The 23,976-nt window shown below is 43.8% G+C and overlaps 1 protein-coding gene across 1 annotated transcript in view; it reads left to right on the top strand.

Moving 5' to 3' along the window:
• The window catches only part of ITGA9 (integrin subunit alpha 9), a 962,089-nt gene that overhangs the window by 870,833 nt on the left and 67,280 nt on the right, over positions 1-23,976 (top strand). Inside the window, exon 27 of the mRNA XM_085607531.1 lies at positions 3,522-3,641. Coding sequence (XP_085463657.1) covers positions 3,522-3,641 — 120 coding nt within the window. The remainder of the gene's footprint in view (positions 1-3,521; positions 3,642-23,976) is intronic.

Below are 23,976 nucleotides of genomic sequence, written 5' to 3'. Positions count from 1 at the left end.
TGCATTCTGTCCATCAACTGTTTTTCTGCATTTGTCACCCCGAGTGGGAAGGGTATGCCCAGACGTGGGTCCCTTGCTCTCCATGCCACTGGAATCAAGCTATCCTGGCTGAAGAGGGGTGAAACCCTGAAACCGGTCCTAGGATGCTTGTTTCCAGTCCAGGGAGGACCTGGCTTGGCAGTTCGGGCTGGACTGTTCCCATGAGGCACAGGGCCAAGACTGATTTGCATAGGGCTGGGTTCAAACTGGAACGGCATGGTGAGCAAAAAAACGATGGATTTAGGCCCAGATCTCTGTACTGGGGTGAATGTATGACATTGTTCTGCATTCTGTCCATCAACTGTTTTTCTGCATTTGTCACCCCGAGTGGGAAGGGTATGCCCAGACGTGGGTCCCTTGCTCTCCATGCCACTGGAATCAAGCTATCCTGGCTGAAAAGGGGTGAAACCCTGAAACCGGTCCTAGGATGCTTGTTTCCAGTCCAGGGAGGACCTGGCTTGGCAGTTCGGGCTGGACTGTTCCCATGAGGCACAGGGTCAAGACTGATTTGCATAGGGCTGGGTTCAAACTGGAACGGCATGGTGAGCAAAAAAACTATGGATTTAGGCCCAGATCTCTGTACTGGGGTGAATGTATGACATTGTTCTGCATTCTGTCCATCACCTGTTTTTCTGCATTTGTCACCCCGAGTGGGAAGGGTATGCCCAGACGTGGGTCCCTTGCTCTCCATGCCACTGGAATCAAGCTATCCTGGCTGAAGAGGGGTGAAACCCTGAAACCGGTCCTAGGATGCTTGTTTCCAGTCCAGGGAGGACCTGGCTTGGCAGTGCGGGCTGGACTGTTCCTATGAGGCACAGGGTCAAGACTGATTTGCATAGGGCTGGGTTCAAACTGGAACGGCATGGTGAGCAAAAAAACGATGGATTTAGGCCCAGATCTCTGTACTGGGGTGAATGTATGACATTGTTCTGCATTCTGTCCATCAACTGTTTTTCTGCATTTGTCACCCCGAGTGGGAAGGGTATGCCCAGACGTGGGTCCCTTGCTCTTCCATGCCACTGGAATCAAGCTATCCTGGCTGAAGAGGGGTGAAACCCTGAAACCGGTCCTAAGATGCTTGTTTCCAGTCCAGGGAGGACCTGGCTTGGCAGTTCGGGCTGGACTGTTCCCATGAGGCACAGGTTCAAGACTGATTTGCATAGGGCTGGGTTCAAACTGGAACGGCATGGTGAGCAAAAAAACGATGGATTTAGGCCCAGATCTCTGTACTGGGGTGAATGTATGACATTGTTCTGCATTCTGTCCATCAACTGTTTTTCTGCATTTGTCACCCCGAGTGGGAAGGGTATGCCCAGACGTGGGTCCCTTGCTCTCCATGCCACTGGAATCAAGCTATCCTGGCTGAAGAGGGGTGAAACCCTGAAACCGGTCCTAGGATGCTTGTTTCCAGTCCAGGGAGGACCTGGCTTGGCAGTTCGGGCTGGACTGTTCCCATGAGGCACAGGGTCAAGACTGATTTGCATAGGGCTGGGTTCAAACTGGAACGGCATGGTGAGCAAAAAAACGATGGATTTAGGCCCAGATCTCTGTACTGGGGTGAATGTATGACATTGTTCTGCATTCTGTCCATCAACTGTTTTTCTGCATTTGTCACCCCGAGTGGGAAGGGTATGCCCAGACGTCGGTCCCTTGCTCTCCATGCCACTGGAATCAAGCTATCCTGGCTGAAGAGGGGTGAAACCCTGAAACCGGTCCTAGGATGCTGGTTTCCAGTCCAGGGAGGACCTGGGTTGGCAGTTCGGGCTGGACTGTTCCCATGAGGCACAGGGTCAAGACTGATTTGCATAGGGCTGGGTTCAAACTGGAACGGCATGGTGAGCAAAAAAACGATTGATTTAGGCCCAGATCTCTGTACTGGGGTGAATGTATGACATTGTTCTGCATTCTGTCCATCAACTGTTATTCTGCATTTGTCACCCCGAGTGGGAAGGGTATGCCCAGACGTGGGTCCCTTGCTCTCCATGCCACTGGAATCAAGCTATCCTGGCTGAAGAGTGGTGAAACCCTGAAACCGGTCCTAGGATGCTTGATTCCAGTCCAGGGAGGACCTGGCTTGGCAGTTCGGGCTGGACTGTTCCCATGAGGCACAGGTTCAAGACTGATTTGCATAGGGCTGGGTTCAAACTGGAACGGCATGGTGAGCAAAAAAACGATGGATTTAGGCCCAGATCTCTGTACTGGGGTGAATGTATGACATTGTTCTGCATTCTGTCCATCAAGTGTTTTTCCTAATTTGCATAATGTGCCTTATTTTCAAAAAATGAGATAGGTAAAATGTATGCTAATTTTCTGACTCCTACTCAGGACTTTAAATTGATATGGAAGAGAGTTAGATGATTGCCCAAGAATGCGGTGACATGCACAGGTACCATTGTTTGTTCTTCTCAGCTTTACGTTTTCAAGTACATCATTTGGTATAATCACAGCATTAGTATAGTTACACAGTTATTTACTTGACAGTTCCTGTCAATATGAATAGATGTATAGGGAATAACAGGGGAACCCTCAATATGTTGTCTACTGGTAGTTTGACATATGCCTGTGTGCCACGCCCCAATGAGGGAACGTCCCCTGAAGAAAGCGCCAGCGCTCTATATGCAATACACAAGTGGGCGCCTAAGCATCAGTGCCTTCTTCTGTAATACTTCTGTGCTCAGTGTTCTGGGTGAACACGCCTGTTGTGGTCCTGGGGCACTGTTTATAACACAGCCCCTGGATAGCTAACAGGCAGAAGTGAATGGTGCGTATTCCTCTGTTTCACCCTTACTGCTACAGTGTCTTCATTTGTGATCTCAATCATCAGAGGACATCTTGTAGGAGATGACACAGCTTTTGGTTGGGCTGCTGGAGCTTGGACGAAGTGGAAATGTGAAACTCTCTAAGGAAAAAGGAAAAACATTGCAACATGCTGTAGAAGTAGCACTGTTGTATTATACACTGGCAATAGCTTAGGGGCCAAGGGCCAGATAGGAGCAATATGGCATTTATACAAAAACACTAATTCAAGGATACGAAATCCTTCCAGCTTTTAAATGTCAAAGAAGTGTCCACTCAAGTTCCTGGCAATGCTCAGAGTGCGGGTTCTACATGAGAGAATATTTCTTGTGTATTAGTAATCCATGATGTGGTTCAATGGTGATTAAGTTGTTTTGTTCGCCAGCTATGAGTCGCTATCAGAACATGAAGGCGGATGCTCAGACTAGCTGGAACAGCGCATTTATCAATCGCCAAGAAAAATGCTTGCTTTTTGTTCTCAAGGAAATCTGTCTTGATCTTGAAAACATTTAACATTGTTTTAGCCTTACGTGATTCCATTCCACATTTTTTACTAGTTTTACACTTGAGGACAGCATCCATGTGTTGTTCTTGTAACTTGTGTCAAGGACGTCGTGCTTTGCTAGAACCTCATCTGCTTCCAAACTGTAAATGTGATCATACCTCTCTCTCAAATTGCCTTCTAGGTGGTCTTCGAGGCCTTGCACAACCAGGAGCCGCGTGCGTACGTTGTCGGATGGATCATAGCTATAAGTTTGCTAATTGGGATCCTTATTTTCCTATTGCTAGCTGTGCTTTTATGGAAGGTAAGCTATACAACATCTTTGTAACTCGTATATAACATTTATGTCTGCAAATTTGTATGATATCTTTAATGGTCTCTAAATCTGAATCCAGGTTACATTTTGACACTTGACATGTCAGTTTATAGCAGGTATCCATCCATTTCCTGAATTCAACATAATTTTAAACATAAATCTGAGCACGGCACCATTGCAGTAGTTTACCCTCAAGCTGTTATTACAGTGCTTAGAAAGGAAGGACTTGACACCACTCCTTTATTGCATTTGGAATGCAGCATACTTACATTTATTTATTGCCATCTGATTCTCACTACTTTTGCTATCCTGTCGCTAGGCTTAAGTCGACTCTTTTTGTGCAGATATATTGAAATTATGTATTTACTCCATTACACATAGCATTTTCATGGAAATTGAGCATCCTAGAAATAATTATACATCCTTTCCTGTTAATTATCTATTGCTCTTAGTTGACAACTGCGAGTTACCTCCCTTATCTTCTGGATGTCCTGCTTCCCAGTGATGATTTAACCTGCTACCGAGGTCCACTCCTTGGCTCCCGGTTACATTCCCGGTTTTCATTGCCATTCAAATGTGCTCAAAATCACAGAGGTGTCATGTTTGTAGTAAATGCTTAAACCACACTGCATGTTCTAACTCTAAGACGTAAGATCCGATTCACGAAGGTAAACTTAGATGTTTGGTCTAAACTTAGATCAAACATCTTAAGTTTACGACTTTTGGAATTCAGAAAGGGCATTTGCGAGTGCTATGTTTATGTCAACACTCGGGCCAGATCTCCGCCCGAGTGCAGACATGAAGATAATACTTGTAAATGCCCTTTGTGAATTCCTAAAGTCGGAAACGTAGATGTTTGGTCTAAGTCTAGACCAAACATCCAAGTTTACCTCTGTGAATCGGGCCCATTTAAACTACAGTCAAGGTTGTGCTATCCTTTGCTTAAACGAGCCTCGCACACAAATGCAGCATCAGTTATGAGATTTTTGAATTTCCAGTAGTTACCAAGATTCTCTTTCATCTCTGGCAGCTCCCTACTGTCTATTAAATATGTTTGTTTAACTTGTTAGTGAAATTCACTGAAAATTCTCAAATTGCTTTTCATGTAGTGCTTTTTTCTGCAATTCTAAGCACCGGAAGTAAAGGGTATTGCTATTACCTAATTTAATGGTACTAAATTATTTGACTCAGAAAAGATGCAAGGCTGATTGACCTTCAAGCCAGTCACCTCCATATTATAGCGAAAGGAAGTGTCAATCATTAATGCTACCATTCAGCAAATGATGCCGCGATAAATCTCAAAACCCCAGCTCACATCATCAAACAAAGCAATATTCTAGAATGCTTATTGTTGCTGATCGTTAGAGATGCATGACTGGGTGAAGAAAACAGATTTTTTTCTGTTTGCTGGATGGAGGCCATTATGCTCACTTAGCCATCTTGGCGGCATCACAGGCTCACGTAGCCATCTTGGCAGCGATGCTGAATATCTGAATGAATTACTGTACTGCCCATATGGTTGGTTTGATCCAGGGATATGGATTATCATAGACTTTATACTCAAGGTCGCTGTTAAATCATTGTGTCTTTTTAAGTCTTTTTTACACTAAATCATTTGGTGGCATCACTCCTCGTTTCACTTCCTCTCAGCTCAGTGAGGAGATTTTGCAACAGCATAGTACACCATAATTTACTGACTATTGCAAAATCTGGCAGGCATTTTTTAATGTTGTGATTGATGGAAAGGTTGTTGTAATTTAATTTTGAAATCCTGTATCCAAAATAGTGTGTTTGCTTTTCTTTGTTCAGGAAATGTCTAACCTCATTTGACAGCTTTGACTTATGCGATAAAAGCAGATAATATTACAGTGTGAGGCTTGGAAGACAGAACACCATTTCATAATTTTAAATCATTTAGACACACACCTTTTAATAGATTTAGATGTTTAGTATTGAAAGATTTGTAGGTTTTCTGAAAATAGATGAGGTAGTTCAACTCACTTATAAATTCAGTGCTATTCAAAAAAAGGAGCCTTCTCTTATGCCTCTAATATTGAAATTCACGTGATATTCAAATCGTGAGATCATCTTGAAGCCACAAAAGAGAATGTTTGCACTGATAAAAAATAAGAAGGGAAAGTCAATTTTCACTATTTTTGCTGCTTGTAAAAGATACAATGGTGCAAACAAAGGTTTTTGGCACAGTTCACATCGCTGAAATGTTTATGCTGCAAAGCAACAAAAGAGGAAATGCTAAGTGAAATCATATGAAATACAGTATTCCTTATTAATCATTTGAACTCAGTAATAAAGATCTTAACAGTCCTGCTTTAAAATAGAGCAAACTCATTTTGCACTATTTTTACCTAAAATAATTCAACACGTACCAAACTGTTATCCCCCGAAGCACAGTTCAATCATTTATATGTGAAAAGTGAAAAAAAAGCATTTTCTATGTCTTATGATGCACACACAGAACAAAAAACAAGTGGACACAATTTGGAGATGCGTCTTGTTTGTAAACAGGGTTCTTAAAATGTTCAGGAGGATGTTTCAGCATTTTCATTCTCATGTAGTGTTCATTATCAAGCTCTTGGTCTCTAAACCAGTATAATGGAAAATCATTTGCTCTTTGATTCCTACACTACATTTTTAGGTCGAGGACCGCCGGTCTGTCGATGGCAGAACCGGAAGTCGGAGATTTAATGACTTGGAGAAGAGGGGCTTGAACCTGCCCCTCTTCTCCCCTGTTCTCCATTGGCTGGCCTCTTGAATGCTGGCCAGCCATTGGAGAAGAGGTCCCGTCACTCCGATCAGGCCCCGTCCTTTTCGGGTCGGGGGGCGTGTTTTTTTCAGAAAGTCTAATTATCTCCTCCAGCCAATGGCAAGAGGAGATAACAGAAAAACACGCCCCCGAATCCGAAAACGCCACTGCGTTTCTCCGAGGCATTTCTGCTTCGCCTCGGAGAAAGGCGGTGGTGTCTTCCGGTGCCCTCGGCTTGTTCCTCTTACTTCCTTTCCGTGCGTTGCGTGCTCCCCGCATAACCTCTTTCCTTCTGACACAATCATTTTGCAGAATCTGCTCTTTTTTGCCACGTAGAAACCACATCTGCCTGGCATTGGTGCATGCACACCGTCTTCGACAGGCGCTGCCATTTTTGCAACGATACAGGCTGACTCCAGGAAGAAACAAATCATGCAGCCATCCCAACACTACCGGCTTGTGTCTAATCAAAACAGAAAGCAGACGTCATTTTCGCAGTCATCTTGGAAAGGGCTGATTAGAAGAAAGTTGACGAGGGGAAGTGGGAAAAGTAAGCCTGAACACCTTCAGAACGCACTGTTTATACTCATGTGAAGTTCTCTGCGTGTATTTAGGTGGCTTATGTCATTTACTATGTGTAACATTTCCAACTTATTGCATTTTCTGACCCGCCTTTTCTGGCTCCTTGGATGGCAAGTTTATTTCTGTATTTTTTTTATTTTGTTTTGTCGGTAGATAAGAACGACACAGTAACAACATTACATTTAGGTTGGGATCCATCAGACGCTGCCTCTATTAGGTACTTCGTTACCTAGCAATTGCGTATGTTGAATACTGCAAAACACTGATACTGCAAAACAGTGAAGTTAACATTATTACACAGCGTCCAATATGTCACAATTTGACATATTTCATAGAATCGTAAATCGGCACACAACTAATGTGTACCAACTTAGGATCAAGAAATAGGACCGAACAATGACGGCTCCCTGTCCTGCTTTCTCCGGTTCCGCCCCTTCGTGCGTGAGGTTAGAGGTCCCTACATTACGTCGGCGCTGCGGGCGGTTGCCTGTAGTCTCAGCAACGGCGGGCGGGTAGCGCCAAACTCAAAGCTGGAAATCCTTTGGAACCTGAGATCCTGCGGGGTAGAAGTGGGGACACCGAAAAAGCCGCTGCTCGGAGAGTACCAGAGACAGGGGAGCATGATCTGGCAATGGCTGACCTCCTCTTCAACCAGCTGGTGGCCACGCAGATAAAGTTCAAGGACTGTGAGGAGAGGTGGGATGAGAAATGGGGTGTCAATAGGAAGAACCCGGAAAATCTATAAGGGTTGTGCTACTGGTGAAGGGTCATATTGAGAGGATAGATGCATACCTGTCAGCAATTATTGAACGCCACAGTTAATAACCTTAATGACAATTTGGTAGTTTTCTATTTGACTTTTGTGGGTACTATTACTTTGGCTTAAATTGTATTGGTGTTGACGATTCTTCCTCGTATGTTTCTTTATCGTTTTTGTTGCTGGGCGCACCATAATATGATAAGCAAAGATGGTTGGTCAGGGTGCAGTTATGTTATTAGTTGTACTTTACATATGGGTTTTCACTCGGGAAACTCTATCAAATATAAACCATAGAGCAGGTTGTGGCAGGTTCGGTTTCCTTGTAATTAATTACTCGATGTCCCATTTTGCAAATGAAAACCAGTATGAGACCTCGTATTTAGTTAAAGCGTTTTGTAGTACTCGTTCCATCTGCAAGGAAAGATTGCGAGTGGCCTATCCATGCTGAGAGCACGTTAATGTTTAAGCAGCAGTATCCTTTATTGATGCCAGAATGTCTTTGAATGTAATTAAACATTAATTATGGGCTAGAGTGGAAACTGATTAGGCGGAGAGGACAGCTTGAATCTTGAGAAATGCGTCCCGAAAGCGCAATGCTGTATAAGTCCAGTCTTAGTGAAGCATATCCAGAAAATAGACTAACTTCCCCAGCAATATTGGCGCTTCATGGGCACCAGCAAGTTTGGGAACCAGACGATTGCAAGGGAGGTGAGCCTACATTTTAGGCTCCGTGGTCTGAGGGTAAAGGGATATGATTAGAAAGATTAAATCTATGTACCTTAAAACGGAGCATTAGAGAGCACTTTCTCAATGGAACAAGAGGCATTGCGTTGGAGCAGAGAAGCTAAAGAAAACATGCAAGCAGAGAGAATTGGAAGATTACGAGCACAGACAGAATAGGAGGAAAACAGAATCTTTTGAGCGAGAGAAAAGAATGAAGTAAAGCATAAGCAGTAGAATGAAGGAAGGAAAGATATAGTATGAGGAATGTCAAGGGTACAGAAGGATAAAAAAACATAATGTATGAATTACATTTCTATTGTAACTGTGTTACTTACACCCAAACAGATGGCATATTCACTGCTTCAGTTTGTCTTGTGTTTTACAGCTTGTATCACATCCTCCTCTATTGTCTATTGACTGTCAAGTTGTAGTCTAACTTCTCTTTCTGTGACCTGCTCTGGTTTTCACTATGGAAAATCTGTTCAACCTATGGTTCAATAGTCCTAGCTGCCCTAAGTGATGCCACATGAGCACTGTTTCATTTCTTGTCCTTCCCAACTGAGTAGAAAGTTGTTTTTTCAATTTTTTTAGTGCTTTTTGGAATGCTAGCAACTTAAGCATTTCCAATTTAATTCTGTCTTGTTTTAAGGGTCCCTAACATCATAGAAAGATTATTTCACATGTATGAGGGTTTAGCGAGGTTGAGAAAGTTATGTTTTCGCAGCCTATGTAGTGGGTCAGCGAGTATAGTGCACATTTCATTGGTGCAAGTGAGCAGTGGAGGCTCCCACTAACAAAGACTGCGTCTATTAATATGTCATATAATAATGGCCTGGCCAATTGTCCTTAAATCAGTGTCAGTTATAATGGAGTTTGGACAGCTGAGCACAGGCCATGGAAAAATCATGCCCCTTATTGATGCAATGACCAACAAACCCTTATTACTCTTTGCACATCATCCATGCTGGAAAAGACCATTAAGAAACATGACATTTAATTACCACAGCTTTAATCAAAGTCTTGTACTGCACCAGAGGTTTTATCACTTGAAAGGAGGTTATAACTACATATATACAAGACCTAGTTGCTGACCAAACCAGTGCTAATGTTGAACAAACCGGATCCAGTAAATATAACTGAGGACTCCTCTTTAGCATATCGATATATCTGGTTAGAGATCAGAAAGTTAGAACTAAGCAGTAGATAAATCAAGGGTGTCGTGAAAATTATGCGAGAACAACAACATTTGGGACAGCTAGATGGGTAGAGTAAGTAGTTTCAGCACAGTTGTATTCGGAAGCACTGAGAATCAAAATGTTGTTTTGTGTTTGAGTATACGAACTGGGATCTTGGGTATCTGAGCATATATGTACCTTAAATGATTGCGATTTTAGGGTGATTCAAAGTAAACCGATAAAGGGCCTTACTCTAGATCCTGTTAGATTTGGCATCCTCGAGGTGCAGTTCCCCCAAACCTTTTTCCTTCACCCCTCATGTTGGCCAGATTAGTTTTGTTGGCTTTAGGTCTCTGCAGTGGCCTCTGCACTTTACCAGTGCAAAAAGGCTTGTGCTGTCTCCTCCAAACATGGTAAAATTGGTACATTTAATTTACTTGTAAGTCCCTAGTACTTGGTACAGCCAGTACCCAGAGCCTGTAAATTAAATGATGCTATTGGGACTGCAGCATTCATTATACCACCCACCAAAGTAGTACTTTTAAACATGTCAGGTCTGCCACTGCAGCCTGTAGTGCAGTTTTGAGCTGCCATTTCAACTTGGTAAAATAAACTGTTTGTCTGGCACAAACCTTCCTTTATAGGTCTCGGCTGCGCTTGCGCAGTCTCGCTCCGAGATTTAATGTTTTCCAGAAGAGGGGCTTGAACCCGCCCCTCTTCTCCATTGGCTGGCCTCTTAATTGCTGGTCAGCCATTGGAGAAGAGCTTTGTCTCTCCAAACAAGCCCCGTCTTTTTCGGATTCGTGGGCGTGTTTTTTAGTTTCTTTCTCTTTTTCGTAGTCCCTGCCCCTTTTACACGTGGTGGGCGTGTTTTTTTTTTTTGTTTTATACATCGGAAGGTTCGGCCATTTTATGCGCGGTCTTTACGGAGCGGGACATGGGGTCGCCTCTTCATTGCTGCAAGGCTGATCTCGGCGTTTCCTCGATCGGCGTTTCAAGTACGGCGTTTCCTGGCTCCTTTCAGGTAAAAGCACTCACTGATTTCTAAATAGTGAGTAAAAGCGTTAAGGTTAAGATAACAATGTTGTTCCTGCTTGCATTTCCACATGTTTACTTTTCTCTTGGGGCCATCTTTATTGTGCTGCAAACCTTTCCTCCATACCAATTTACCTTTCCCTCATGCACTTTGTTCCTTGGTGGTATCCAGTCTTCCATACCAATAACATTCCCTTACAGCCATCTCTTCCATCCTTGCCCCTCACGGGCGATTATCTCTGCGCTGGATATCATTCTTCCGTTCCCATCTACCTTTCGCTTACAGACATCTCTTCGGCGCTGGAATCCTCTCGAGCACCGGTTTACTTTCCTCACTGGCCCAAGCTTTCTGCATAGGTCTAGCTTTCGATAGGGGCAACTTTTTTGTGCGGGAGACCTCTCCTTCATAACGCGCTCTCAACGGCCTTCCCGTTTGAGGGGTTAACATTAGTAGCGCCAGTATATAGTAACACCCCCTACAAGAGGCAGGAGCTATATCTACTCCACATATAAGCGCCACTTTTACAGAGTTTGCCAGTGAAGCGCTATTTTTGTTTTCTTGTCTGTTTTCCCTGGGCTTGCAACTAGTGCACAAATCCTGGAGGTACTGCAAGGTGTGGATTGGAAAACAAAATGTGTACTGCGGCTCTGCGTCCAGGGATGTGGTCTTTTTACCATACTGCTAAGGTTTTGTAAGGATATCAGCAATGGCCATTGAAATGGGACCATTCAAGGCCCCTTTCAGGCAAAAGCACTCACTGATTTCTGAATAGTGAGTGTAAAAGCGTTAAGGTAACAATGTTGTTCCTGCTTGCATTTCACATGGTTCACGGGCGGCAGAGAAGTAACAGGACTCTGTCTTTTCCTTCTTACTTACAGAAGAAAAATATAGTGTCCGCTTCTGCTCTGCCGCTTCAGCTGCCCCCACCCCACTCTTTCATTCCTCCCTCTCTTTCTGTCTAGCAGTTCTTCTCTTACTGAAAACTTTGACTTCAAGATGGGGTTCTCACTCTCTTTCCTCTACTTTCTTTTATTTGCTCCCCTGTGAAATGGATCCAAAAAAGAGAAACATTTTTGCTGGAAATGTCGTATTTTAATTCTAAGGTGCAGCATCTGGAATAAAAGGTTAAAATATGAAAAATAACTAAATAAAGTAGGACAGTGGTAGCAAACTGGCCAGATTGCTTTTATTCACACCCAAACACATTAGCGCCACTTTTACAGAGTTTGCCATTTTATTTCTTGTCTTTGTTTTCCCGGGGCTTGCAACTAGTGCACCAATCCTGGAGGTACTGCAAGGTGTGGATTGGAAAACAAAATGTGTACTGTGGCTCTGCGTCCAACTACTAACGTTTTGTAAGGATATCAGCAATGGACATTGAAATGGGACCATTCAAGGCCCCTTTCAGGCAAAAGCACTCACTGATTTCTGAATAGTGAGTGTAAAAGCGTTAAGGTAACAATGTTGTTCCTCCTTGCATTTCACATGGTTTGCAAAATTTTGCATTCCCCTATGAGTGTTTGCTTTTTCCAGGATGATGTTACTTATTTTTGTAGGCCCCATATTGCTCTTGTCTATTGCGTCATTTAAATTGAGCCTCATCCAGGTGTTTATAGCCGACAGCAATTGGGTTGTAGTTGAAGGCAGTGTGAGTTTTTCTCAGTGGGACAGTATGGTGTTCAGTTGGGAAGACGATGTGGCACTATGGCCAGAGCTGCTGAATTTGGAACTGGGGAACCAGGTTCAGCCTTAATAACCAGTCCACCAGACGACTCTGCTGAGAGAGCACAATCCCATGCTAGACCTTAGAAGGCTTCGCAAGACCTTAGAAGCGCTGGTGTCTTAGCACCAGCAGGTGGACCCTAGCACTGGCAAGTCTGGGTTAACCTTCAAGGTTTGTCCACCACATTCCATACTGAAGTTCACCTCCAGTCTTGCTAGCAGGCCTATGAAGTAGCACAGCCAAGAACAACAGTGACTCTGTCACTTACGTCACAGGACCCTTGAGAAGGGCCAGCTCTAGGGCAGTGCAACCGGTGAGACCGGGCGCTGACTTTGGGTGGAGACATTATGTTTGCAAGTAAATTAAGGTTTTAAAAGCGCTTGCTGTCTCCTTCCTGGCCTCCAGCAATTTTCGGCAACAATAAAAATGTCATGATGACTCTGGTGTTTAATGTTCTTCCTAGAGAGAGATCAGAGTTTTGTCTAGTGGAAGTTTTGACTCCTGGAAAGGTAGCACATAGGGTTAATGTGCCTGCAGCGAAGAACATGTACCATGCAGATCACAAAGTGCACATAATGTAAATAGGTCAGTGGGCTACTGCGTGTGTGTGTGTGTGTGTGTGTAGGTGGCTCTATTTGTGTGTGGGTTGCTCTATGTGAGTGGCTCTGTGTGTGTGTGGGTGGCTCTGTGTGTGTGGGTGGCTTTGTGTGTGTGGGTGCAAATTCAATAGGTCTCGCATTTGAGTGATTAAGCTATTGACATTGTAAATAACAATGCCGTTTCTTTAAATGTTTTAAAAACATAAACAAAATTAATGTCATGAGCAATGCCAATACCTCTAACTTTAACAATGCCGAGACCATTGCATTGTAAATGCTTGTTATTGATGACCTTTGGAGTCGGAATTAGAGTTCTGGGAATTGGAAAAGGTGCACATTTCTCAAAGAAGTGCCTAGTCCCTAGGAGAATCCCCTGGTGGAAGTTGTCCAGCATAATCAGGCCATTAAATATTCCAGTAGTTATGATGTTATTGGTAAAGGGTGGTGGTAGATTCATGATGCTTGTTGGAGGTCCAGCACAAATATTTGAACACAGTTCTGTCCGGGATTTTACTGTATCTTCCTCCATTTCTCTAACCGGTGCACATTCTCACAGGCAGAGCTGACTTAGGGCCTCATGTAGGTAGCCAAATACCGGTCGGTAACGGCCGATTTTCGGTAATTATACCGTTACCGACCGGTATTTTGGCTATTGGTATGTAGGGGGTCAATTTCTGGAATCGGAATTTACCGATTCGGTAAAACTACCGAATCGGTAAAATTACCGAATCGGTAACGTTACCGATGTGGTAATTTTACCGATTCGGTAATTTTACCGAATCGGTAAATTCCGATTCCAGAAATGATATGTAGGGGGAGTGTGTGGGTGTGTTTAGGAGTCGGTATTTACCACCAACTTATAGTTGGTGGTAAATAATTAATGTATGTGTGTATGCATTTTGAAGCGCGTAGCAGTGTGCAATGTGGCATACATACATGCCCTTAGGGCATGTATGTGTGCCACATGTGCACACATGGCCGAATCAGGGGTGCAACAGGGTGTCAATGTGACACCCTGCCACCCTTGCATTTTCTCCACCATTACCGAATCGGTATTTACCGATTCGGTAATGAGGCATACCTTCCCATCAATGGGAAGGTATGCCTCATTACCGAATCGGTAAATACCGATTCGGTAATTCCCGAATTGTAACGAATCGGTAAAAAATACCGACTCATTACCTACATACGAGTTACCACTTCTAAAATACCGATTCGGTAACGTTCGGTATTTTAGAAGTGGTAACTGGTATGCTACCTACATGAGGCCCAAAGTGAGGAATGGAGAGCAGTCCCTGTGGCAACAATAAGGAACGGAAACCTCAAGGTTTTCCCGAATCATGTGACTATGTGCTGGTAAATGTGGGGGGGTCAAATTAATAAACTAAACTCTTTTCTAAACAATCAACCAACCACAGAGTTAAACAGAACACACCCTCTCCAAGTCCACAATGCTTTCTCCCAGAAAGAGATATGGGCTAGACTATCATCGAGTTAGTGGTGCGACAATCTACCCTCATTGTAAATGACCATAACGTGTGAAAGGATCCTCGTGCACACTCCTCCTGACAACTACTTCATAGTGAAAGAAAACCCATCAAAATATCACAACTGATCCGGGACCATGAAACAGAGAAAATTCGGATCCTCTTTCCTGTTTGATATGTGCAAGTATCCATCCTGGAGATCTGTGGATTCAAGAAACTCTCCGGGTACCACTATGGCCCAGACATTCAAGCTTCTTCACACCAGATGTGCAGTATACACTAGCTCAAAGCAACAAAGTAAAAATAGGAAAAATTGTGACAATGGAACTCTTTCGGTTCCACTACATTGGTTAGTAAGTGGCATGGTGGTGTGGGGGAGAAAAACAAGGAGTTTGGAGTTATGACCGCCGACTACTGTCTGTTTGTCATGACGGGGCATATCTCATTTAGTAAGAAATTGCATAAACTCCTTGAAATTTAAGAGGTATTATGTCTCATTCCATTCCTAGAACACAATTGTTCAGTCACATATTTGGATTAACCTTTTCGAGACTGGAATAGGCATGCACATTACTTGTTAATATCCATGCACCTATGGGTTTTGTGGCTTGTCTTGAATTTTGCATGACCAATCCCCACTCTGTCTCCTAATTTCAAATTTAAAAAGTGACATACTGTTAGATTTCATATAATTGTGCATGCTTCTAAATTTGTTAATACTCGGAAGTGCAAGAATAGGGTTGTCTCCCATTGGTGGTTCCCCAGATATTGGGTCAAAATAGTGAGCAACACAATAGGTTACAAATTACCAATTCAAAAGTTCATACTGTGGGCAGAGGGCAAGGGAATTTCAATGATAAGCATCTCTAGGGGCACTATTTGGGCTGTTCCCTCCACATTCAGACAGCATTAATAGGTTGCAAGGGAGAGATGATTCTAATTTGGGTTTTGTCATTTAACAATAGATGCTTTAGACTTTGGTAACAAGGCGTTACGGACAGTATAACATGACTGAATTGGTGTTGGTGTAACAACAAAAATAAGTCTTATAGGTGATGCTGAATCTTGTATATTTTGTGATTTAATCCTACCCTGTGCTCATAGGTTGAAATACCCATGTTTGTTCCTGTCCTAATTTTACAAGGAATGGGATGAGGAAGGGGTATCAGGAGATAATACTCTTAATGATCACCACTACTTCTCATTTTTCTGGAGTCCGTCTTACTCATGCAATTACTTACTTCCTCTCACCCTCCACTCTCAAGATGTTGTAAAAAGTGTTCCTTGTCTTGGAAGTAACATGAGGTATTGTAGGATTGGATCAAGTTTATGTCACAACTGCATGGTTAGCCAGTAGCTGGGAGTAACAGCTGCTCTTTGTGGCATGCCCTGTAGTACCCCTGACACTACCCTGGTTTCGGGTCGAGAACATAGCAACAGCCACCAGCTAACACCTGAAGTGAACAGAGATTTAGTAGCCTGTTATCTTTTGGTACTTTGCTCCTCTTGCTGCTTAGGGTCTTAAGGTGGGAGAAGAGTCAACTCTGTGATGTTATCAAGGATAAAAGTGTGCATGATTTCTTTTGTGCTACCGTTGGCATTTTGCAGAATTTACATAGGTGAGCCATGGTAGAAGAGAGGGAGCACAAGAGTTTGACGTTATGAGTACAGACATACCTCATTTAGTAAGGAATAAGATAAGAGGACGTGAAGCTTAGTGGAGATTAAAGGTTATTAATCGCAGCATCCAATACTGCTCTTGCAGCTGCATGGCCCACACTTGGCCAATCTGGGGAAAGACTCCATATTTATTTTCGTCAACATCTCGCAGTAAGGTGTACTTCTCAAGAGATAATATATGCAACTATTAATATCTGGGTTATCACATGTTTGGTTTGTGTCTTTTTGTCTTTAAAAGACTAGAACGGATTCCTTTTGTTATTTATTTCTGTTGTGATGCAGGAGAAGGCTTTATCTCCTCTCTCTGTTTCTTACTTTCGCTGTCTATTTCCTGTGCATCTTAATGTGTCTTTGCCTGACTTTTGAAAACTAAGGGCCTGATTTAGAGTTTGGTGGACATGTTAGTCCATCACAAATGCAACAGAGTACCCTGACTGCCAAACCCTAGATTCTTCAGCCTTCAATTTAGAGATTGGCAGATGTTAAATTTTCCTATCAAAGGAGCCCTGATTAGCTCCATCAACAGAATACTTCCTCAGATAGACCGACGTAGTAGTGGCTATCAGAGGAAGGATATTACTCTGCCCACTCTATGTAGGGTGGATGGTGTAATGCCATCTTTCCAGTATATTACTGCCAAGAAAAACCTGGTAGTAAGTGATAACAAAAAATAATGACCCCAATATCCCTTGGAGAAAAAGATGTGGGGGTAATTAGTTTTTTGTTTTTTCAGAAACAGGCTCTCATAGTTTGCCTCTGAAAGACAAAGCTTTGAAAAAGTTTGGTGAAAAGCTGTAAAAAATGGCTGTGGCCATCCACCAAACTTTGCATTTAGAAAGGAACTGCCATGACAGCAGTTCTTTTCAGTGTACAGAGAGGACCGCTGGGCCGGCATTCAGCTCGAAATCTGACAGATGATCGTCTGTCAGGATGGCAGAGTTAATGTCCTCTGCCACCCTGACGGGTGGAGTACTGTCCGTCAAACGACAAATTAAGCTGTGAAATAGAGAAAGTGTCTATCGCTTAACACCTTGAAAACAGACCTTATGTTATGGTACTTCTTTTGAAGACAACGTTTTGAAAATAAGGGGATAATATGTCAATATTTGTGTGATAGCAGGCCTTCTCTTAAAAGGCGCCAAAGGGGAAAAGGAGAGGCAGCCACCCTATTCCACTTGGTACAGGGAATGAGGAGGGAACCCAATGATGCTTCACAGCCTGTGCTGAGGGTAATTGGTTGTCAGCTGGCCAATGATGTCTTCCTCCTTTGTAAACAGAATACAGCAGAAGAATCATTCGTCCTCATTGAAATTAAGTTTTGGGGTCACAGCTGAGTCTGAATTGGATTAGGGAGATACCATTTTAAAGCTGGAATGTAAATTGGATCATCACTATATACTTGAACAGCTAGATTGTCAGAAGAAACAAATTGGGTAAAGTGTAAGTTAATGTTCAGTTAAGGTGTTGAGAATTTCATTTGTAAAAAAAACACACCAGATATGGCAGCACTAGTCCAAGAAGTACACAGGATGGTTGTGGGCCTCTAGTTCCAGGTGAGGAAGGGTCGGTAGCTCTGTAGAGGTTACTAGTGCAGAGAGCCTGCATAGGACCAGAAGGTTCAGGGAAGGAGGTAACTTCAGTGAGGCCTGTTGGTTGGGGTAGAGGGAGGGTGCAATTTGTTAGAGTCCACTAGGGAAGGTTGGTTTTGCTGAAAAGTGGAGGGCGCTATAACCAAGGTCACAGAAATTATGCCGCAGGGGAGCACCAAATCATGTGGCTAGGGAGCAACAAATGATGCAGCAGATTGCTGCACAATTTTTACTTACTTCATCATTTTGTCATTTTTAGGTCTCGGCTGCGAAGGCTGCGCTTGCGCAGTCTCGCTCCGAGATTTAATGACTTTGAGTGACTTTGAGAAGAGGGGCTTGCACCCGCCCCTCTTCTCTCCTGTTCTCCATTGGCTGGCCTCTTAAATGCTGGCCAGCCACTGGAGAAGAGGTCCAGTCACTCCGTTGAAGCCCCGTCCTTTTCGGATCGGGGGGCGTGTTTTTTCGTTGCTTTTCGCAGGGCGTGTTTTTCTCTCCTCCAGCCAATGGCAAGAGGAGAGAAAAAGAAACACGCCCCCGAATCCGAAACCGAGGCTGCGTTTCTCCGAGGCAGTTCTTTTCTGCCTCGGAGAAAGGCGGTGGTGTCCCGGCGTTGCTCCCTCACCTGATCTCCTTGTTTTGCTATCGGGATCCGCACAGTGCTTTGGACGCCTTTCCCCCTTGTTAAAGGCGCGATGCTGTGTCTGAAAGACATGCCTCCCGCGGTTTATCTGACCCGGCCAGGGATGGCCGCTCCTCTGTCACTTGTCACCTCAGCACAATGGCGCTTTGTTAGCATGCTTCCATTAATTACACAGGAAGAAACGATGGCCTTATTCACCATGCTCTTTGAGAGATGGGGTTTGTGTTGCCGCCACTTATGTCACCGCTGCGCACCAGCCCGGCTCCATTCATGGCTCGCATGGCACCGCGGCACCGCTTGAAATTGTTATCTCGAAGTGCGCCGATGGTTTCCGGTTACATGAAGATTGCCTGGGCCCTAATCTCCTGCAGCAACGTCTGCTGGTTTATGAAACCGGTGTACGTGGTTCACCGATACTAGCAGTGCTTCACAGAGGGCCACGCTCAGCTCAGCTTTGTGTCAATTTTAATGCCATGTTTAAGGTTTGTGTGCCTCAGTACTATGACACTGAGCGTCTTCTCTGCTTGTATTTCATGAACATTGCCTTGTAAATTGAGGTGTATTTCATCCGATCTTTGAACATCCAATACCGAAAATTTTATTTTCACCAGTCATTACAGAAGGTACTCATTGCTTGGAACGCTTCTAATCCGGAAAATATATTTGTGTTTTACATAATTCAAAACGCATTCATTCATAAATCGATCCCAGGAATCTGAGTGATTGGTGATATGAGCCTGTCCTCTTTTATGAATGTTGCCAGTAACCTATACCCCTCATGTATCCCAGTTGATCGTTGGAATGCACCCCACTTGATATCGTCTTAACCATGTGGCCTTCACGCATTCGAGAGATTGGTGCCCCAAACCCCTCTAATTTTGCCTTGCACTCCTCTAAAGAACTGACCGATTGGTTCCCTGCACCACCTGTGATTTGTGACCTACACCATGTATGTGGCCATCGTGTGAGAAGTTTGCCCCACACCACCTTTGTGAACTGAGAGCCTGTACTTTATGCTTACAGCCTCGCTGCCAATTCCAGCGCCATTTTGCTCAGCCTATGGAATGCTAGATGGTTCTGTAATAAAAACCTTTTTAATACTGACCCCTCTAAAACTTACCTTCACTGCCAAAACTGAAACTTGGATCGACCACGATGACCTTGCCATGCTGCCAACTCTACATCTTGTAAATGCCACATTCCTTCACTCTGTCTGTCCGTTAGGGGTGGAGGAGGAGAAGGCCTGCTGGATAAGAGACTGACAGAAAACTCCACAATACTTGACTAAACTACCCCACTCTCACCGGCGCACCTTACTGTTACAGCCACAACCTCATTTAATGCACGAAGTGTTATATAACACACCACATCCTTCTTTAAAAACCTTGCCAAAATTGTTAATCTAATATGCACCTCTACCTATCATCTATGGGAGCAACACCTAAATGTACAGAGCTATTTACAATGCAATGGTCTCGGCATTGGTAAAGTTAGAGATATTGGCATTGCTCATGACAATGCCGTTTCTTTAAATGTTTTAAACACAAAAACATAAACAAAAATAATGTCATGAGCAATGCCAATAGCTCTAACTTTACCAATGCCGAGACCATTGCATTGTAAATGCTTGTTACACATGCTAATACTATTTGGGCAACGTTTTCACCTCATTCCTACCAGTTTACATAAATAAACAACTGAGAGATGACTAGTTAACCTTCGCAAAGGGACTTCCATTGTGCATGAACATATCTCAATGTTTTAAGTAACTTTTGATCTGTTTGAGCTATAAACATTTTTTTTGTTAAAATCACCAGATTATGCAGCAGATGACTGATTATGTAGCAAACACGGCAAATTGTTAATTATGCAAAAAAAGCCTCGGCTGCTGAATCGCATAATTCCAGTGGCCCTGTCTATAACAAAACCCATGTATCAAATTGATGATTTGGTTTCAGGCTAAGGTGCTGAAGACAAAGAAGTAGTAAACAGTTAAGTCCTATCTTGCCTCTGCATTATCAGCGAAGAGAGTTAAGACATATGTAGGGCCTCTCATTGCCATATGTCTTTTCTCACTTCCCGCCAGGAGATATATTAGAAGGTGTGATAATTGAACTGCGAGTGAGCTGGGTCATCGCGGACAGTGCCTATTATAATGTAATTCCTTTCAGAGTGCACACAAATATTTCTAAAGTTTAGATGAGGACATTCAGTCTAACTTTAGATACAGAGCAGATAATCACAGCTGTTAAATGGGGTTTATGGGAGTGGTTCTTGAAAAAATCACTTCCAGGAATAGACAATTAATATATGCCCGGAATAAAACAAAGTGGCTGCTAACTCCTGAGGATGCCAGAATTTAAGAGGATGTTTATTAAGGTCAGAGTTTACAGACCAGTTTGAAACATGAACCATGTGTACTAAAGAGGGATAATGAAAGTCTAATGCACAGACCAGTGCAGTTGGGATCACACAACGTCACAACCAGCAGAGCTGGAGGTTCATGTTTGATTAGAAATATCAGAAAAATGAACTCTGCTGCTGCGCTTTTATTGATGAATGGGTTAACTTTCGTTTGAAAATCTTCTTGCGGTTGTGAAATATAGCTAAGTAAACGTTTCTGTTGAATAGATTTATTGTAGACGGCTTAAGTGATTAAATGCACCTATGAGTCCCTTGCTTGATACATTTGTTGTTAGCTCTAAATACACAGATCAATGCTGTCAATATTCACGCTACATATTATTGGAAGAGATGTGCAGAATGCAGAGATAATAAGCCTACACTAGATTTGACAGTTTGACTACTTTTAGCTTTTGTGGTACTTGTTACTTTTTATAATGTGACTTTTGCACATGGTGACAGTAAACCGAGAGAACTCGTGTTGTGAAGTGAAATAATCCTACCTATGTCTTGTGTTTTATGCTGTGTCCCTGTCTTGAGTTCTCCATTGAATATATAGGTTGTATCCAGACACACCAAACACAAGCCTCATAACCTATTTGCCAAGCTACACTCAGTGATTCACAGTCCGGATTTAGCTACACTCAGTGATTCGCAGTCCTGATTCATGGAACTTACCAACCGTACGGAATTTCATGCCTGTGAGATATGTTCCATTGAATCCTAGGCTGGATCTCTGGCAGCTAGACAGACAATCAGGATTTTTCATTTTGAGCACTAGCTACTCGCATAGGATTGCTTGAAGAAATGATGTGGCTGCGAGCTCCAGATCTCTCTTGAGTGCCCTGTTTCGGTGGGCTCAGTTACCCTTCCAATCTTCCCATAAATACAGTCTGACTTTAGCCCCATCAGTGAAGGCAGCGGTCAGCAGTGGAAAGCTTTCTCAACTTTTCTGTTTGACTTTGACTTATATTCCCTGTCAATGAAGCAAGGGGTGAAGCAGGCGCATAATGGGTGCCTGCGTGGGTGGAGTCTTGGCTGTGCATCAGTATGAAGAAGACCTTTTTTAGGTCTCGACTACGTAGCACGCATGCGCTGCTTTGGAGGACCTTTAGCCATCGTTCTGCTCTTTTTCGAAGCACACACTCGTGCTTGTGGCGGCATCCACCTTGCAGGAGCTCGCAGCGGCGTGCCACAAGCACGAGTGCAGTGCTTGAAAATGAGCAGACTGCGCGCGCATGCACGCACCACTCCCGGGCTCTCCTCCTGCTCACATTGACTATATTGGGGGGGTGCTAAGCCTAAATAAATTCTTCCCTAAAACACATGCAATGGCTTTAACTGTTTTCAAACCACAAAAGAAAATGGCTTAAACCTTGAAGGTTTTTCTGCCTGCTGCCATTTCCAATTTTTTAAGTGTAAAGGCGACGGTCTTATATCGTTAAGTTATTCCTCATTTCCATCGCTTCCACTGCTTGGGTTTCGAGCTGTCGACTCGTGTACCTGTACCCTTCTCTATCCCTTTGCATACCCCAATGACTGCCCCACGCCCTTACTAAATGTTGCTTTCGTGTTCCTTTTTTTGGGTGGCCCCTGCGGACCCTTGTTCCTGTCCCCGTAGATTCTGTTCCCACCCCGCTCATTTGAAAAGAAAATCGCTTGCGGGCTGCAGCTGGCTTGTGCTTTTTCTCAAGATTTGCGGCACAATTGTTTCCCTGTATAGACTAATACTCGCAGGAAAGGTGTAACAGTAAGTGACGCTATTTCTGGAACAGCATAATGTCTCTGAGCATCACAAGGCATTAAATTCCTCCAGCCTACAGTTCTGTAAGCAGGTACCTCGTGTCTCTACTGATTCATACAATGGTTGCAGAGAATTTTGAAGCACAACGTTTAACGCGATTAACACCGTAGTGGAGGTAATGGCTGTCAGCAAGCTGCATATTAGATCTCGCTTGTCTGTGGAAGACCTGGTGACCTTGCAGCGGGCCTAGCGCCTGCCCATCGATTACAATCCATCTTTATTGTCGCACATTGCGTTGCTTTTTATTCGTTGCCTGATATAGCTTTGACTTCCTCTTCTACCCTCTCTCCCTTGGTGGCACGGCCTTATTACTTGTGCCTTTCCACTGCTTACTTGACCTGCATTTTTTCCTTTTGGTTAAGCAGTCCATGAGTGCTTGTGTTGCAGGAGTCTCACATGTCTCTTCCTATCTGTGCTCTTACAGTCACCTTTGCTTGTCACTGCTTCCTGTGGTGTGCTTGCGTGCTTACCCCACACCTCTCGCTCACTGCCTTATATCCCTCTGTACCCCACACCTTGCGCTCACTGCCTTATATCCCGGTACCCCACACCTCGCGCTCACTGCTACAACATATCCCTCTGTACCCCACACCTCGCGCTCACTGCCACATATCCCTCTGTATCCCACTCCTCACACTCACTGCGTGATCGCTCACTTTACCCTGCCTTTCATCTTCGACGTGTTCTCTCCCCTTCCACTCATTCTACCTCTGTTCACCCCCTTACTTCGTTTAGTACCTTACTCCTTTCTCAATACCTCTACTTCTTTTCCTCTTCAGTAACATCTCTCTGACACATCTCTGCACTTCCTTTATATCAACGCACCCCTCTACTTCACCTGTCTACCTCAGTCTTTATTATTCCCTCTTCCTCAGCTGTCTCTACCTGTCTCTGACACACCTCTCTCTACCTGGCCCTCTCTCATTCTACGACTGCGTTATTCTCCCCTCTCCATCTTTGATTTACCTGTCTCTGCACCTGAATCTTTTTCTTCTACACCTCACTTCTTTGTCCACCCTTCACCCCTCGCTACCCTTCTGTTTGCCTCACTATTGTCTTTACACGACCCACCTTTCAGTGCCTCTTCCCATTTCGCCTCCCTCCCTCACAGCGCTCTCCTAGCATGCATCTGTTTCTCCCCTCACCACCATGCCTGCCTCTACCCCTCCTTACCTTTCTAACCAGCCTAACTTTCTACCTTCCTGTTATTCCTGGTAGTGAACCTTTCATTTCACGCCTCCGGTTGTATTACTTACGCATTCAAATTGAGTAGGTCATTGCTGTGCTCCCAACCCAACATCGAGACCCAGTCCCCTAACCTCTCAACATGCCCAGATATAACAGCAAGCATTGGCATA

The sequence above is a fragment of the Triturus cristatus genome, chromosome 5_2 (genome assembly GCF_964204655.1).
Source record: "Triturus cristatus chromosome 5_2, aTriCri1.1, whole genome shotgun sequence".
NCBI classification, from domain to species: Eukaryota; Metazoa; Chordata; class Amphibia; order Caudata; family Salamandridae; genus Triturus; species Triturus cristatus.
The sequence above is the reverse complement of the archived record's forward strand: the minus strand, read 5'-3'. Positions and strand labels throughout refer to the sequence as shown.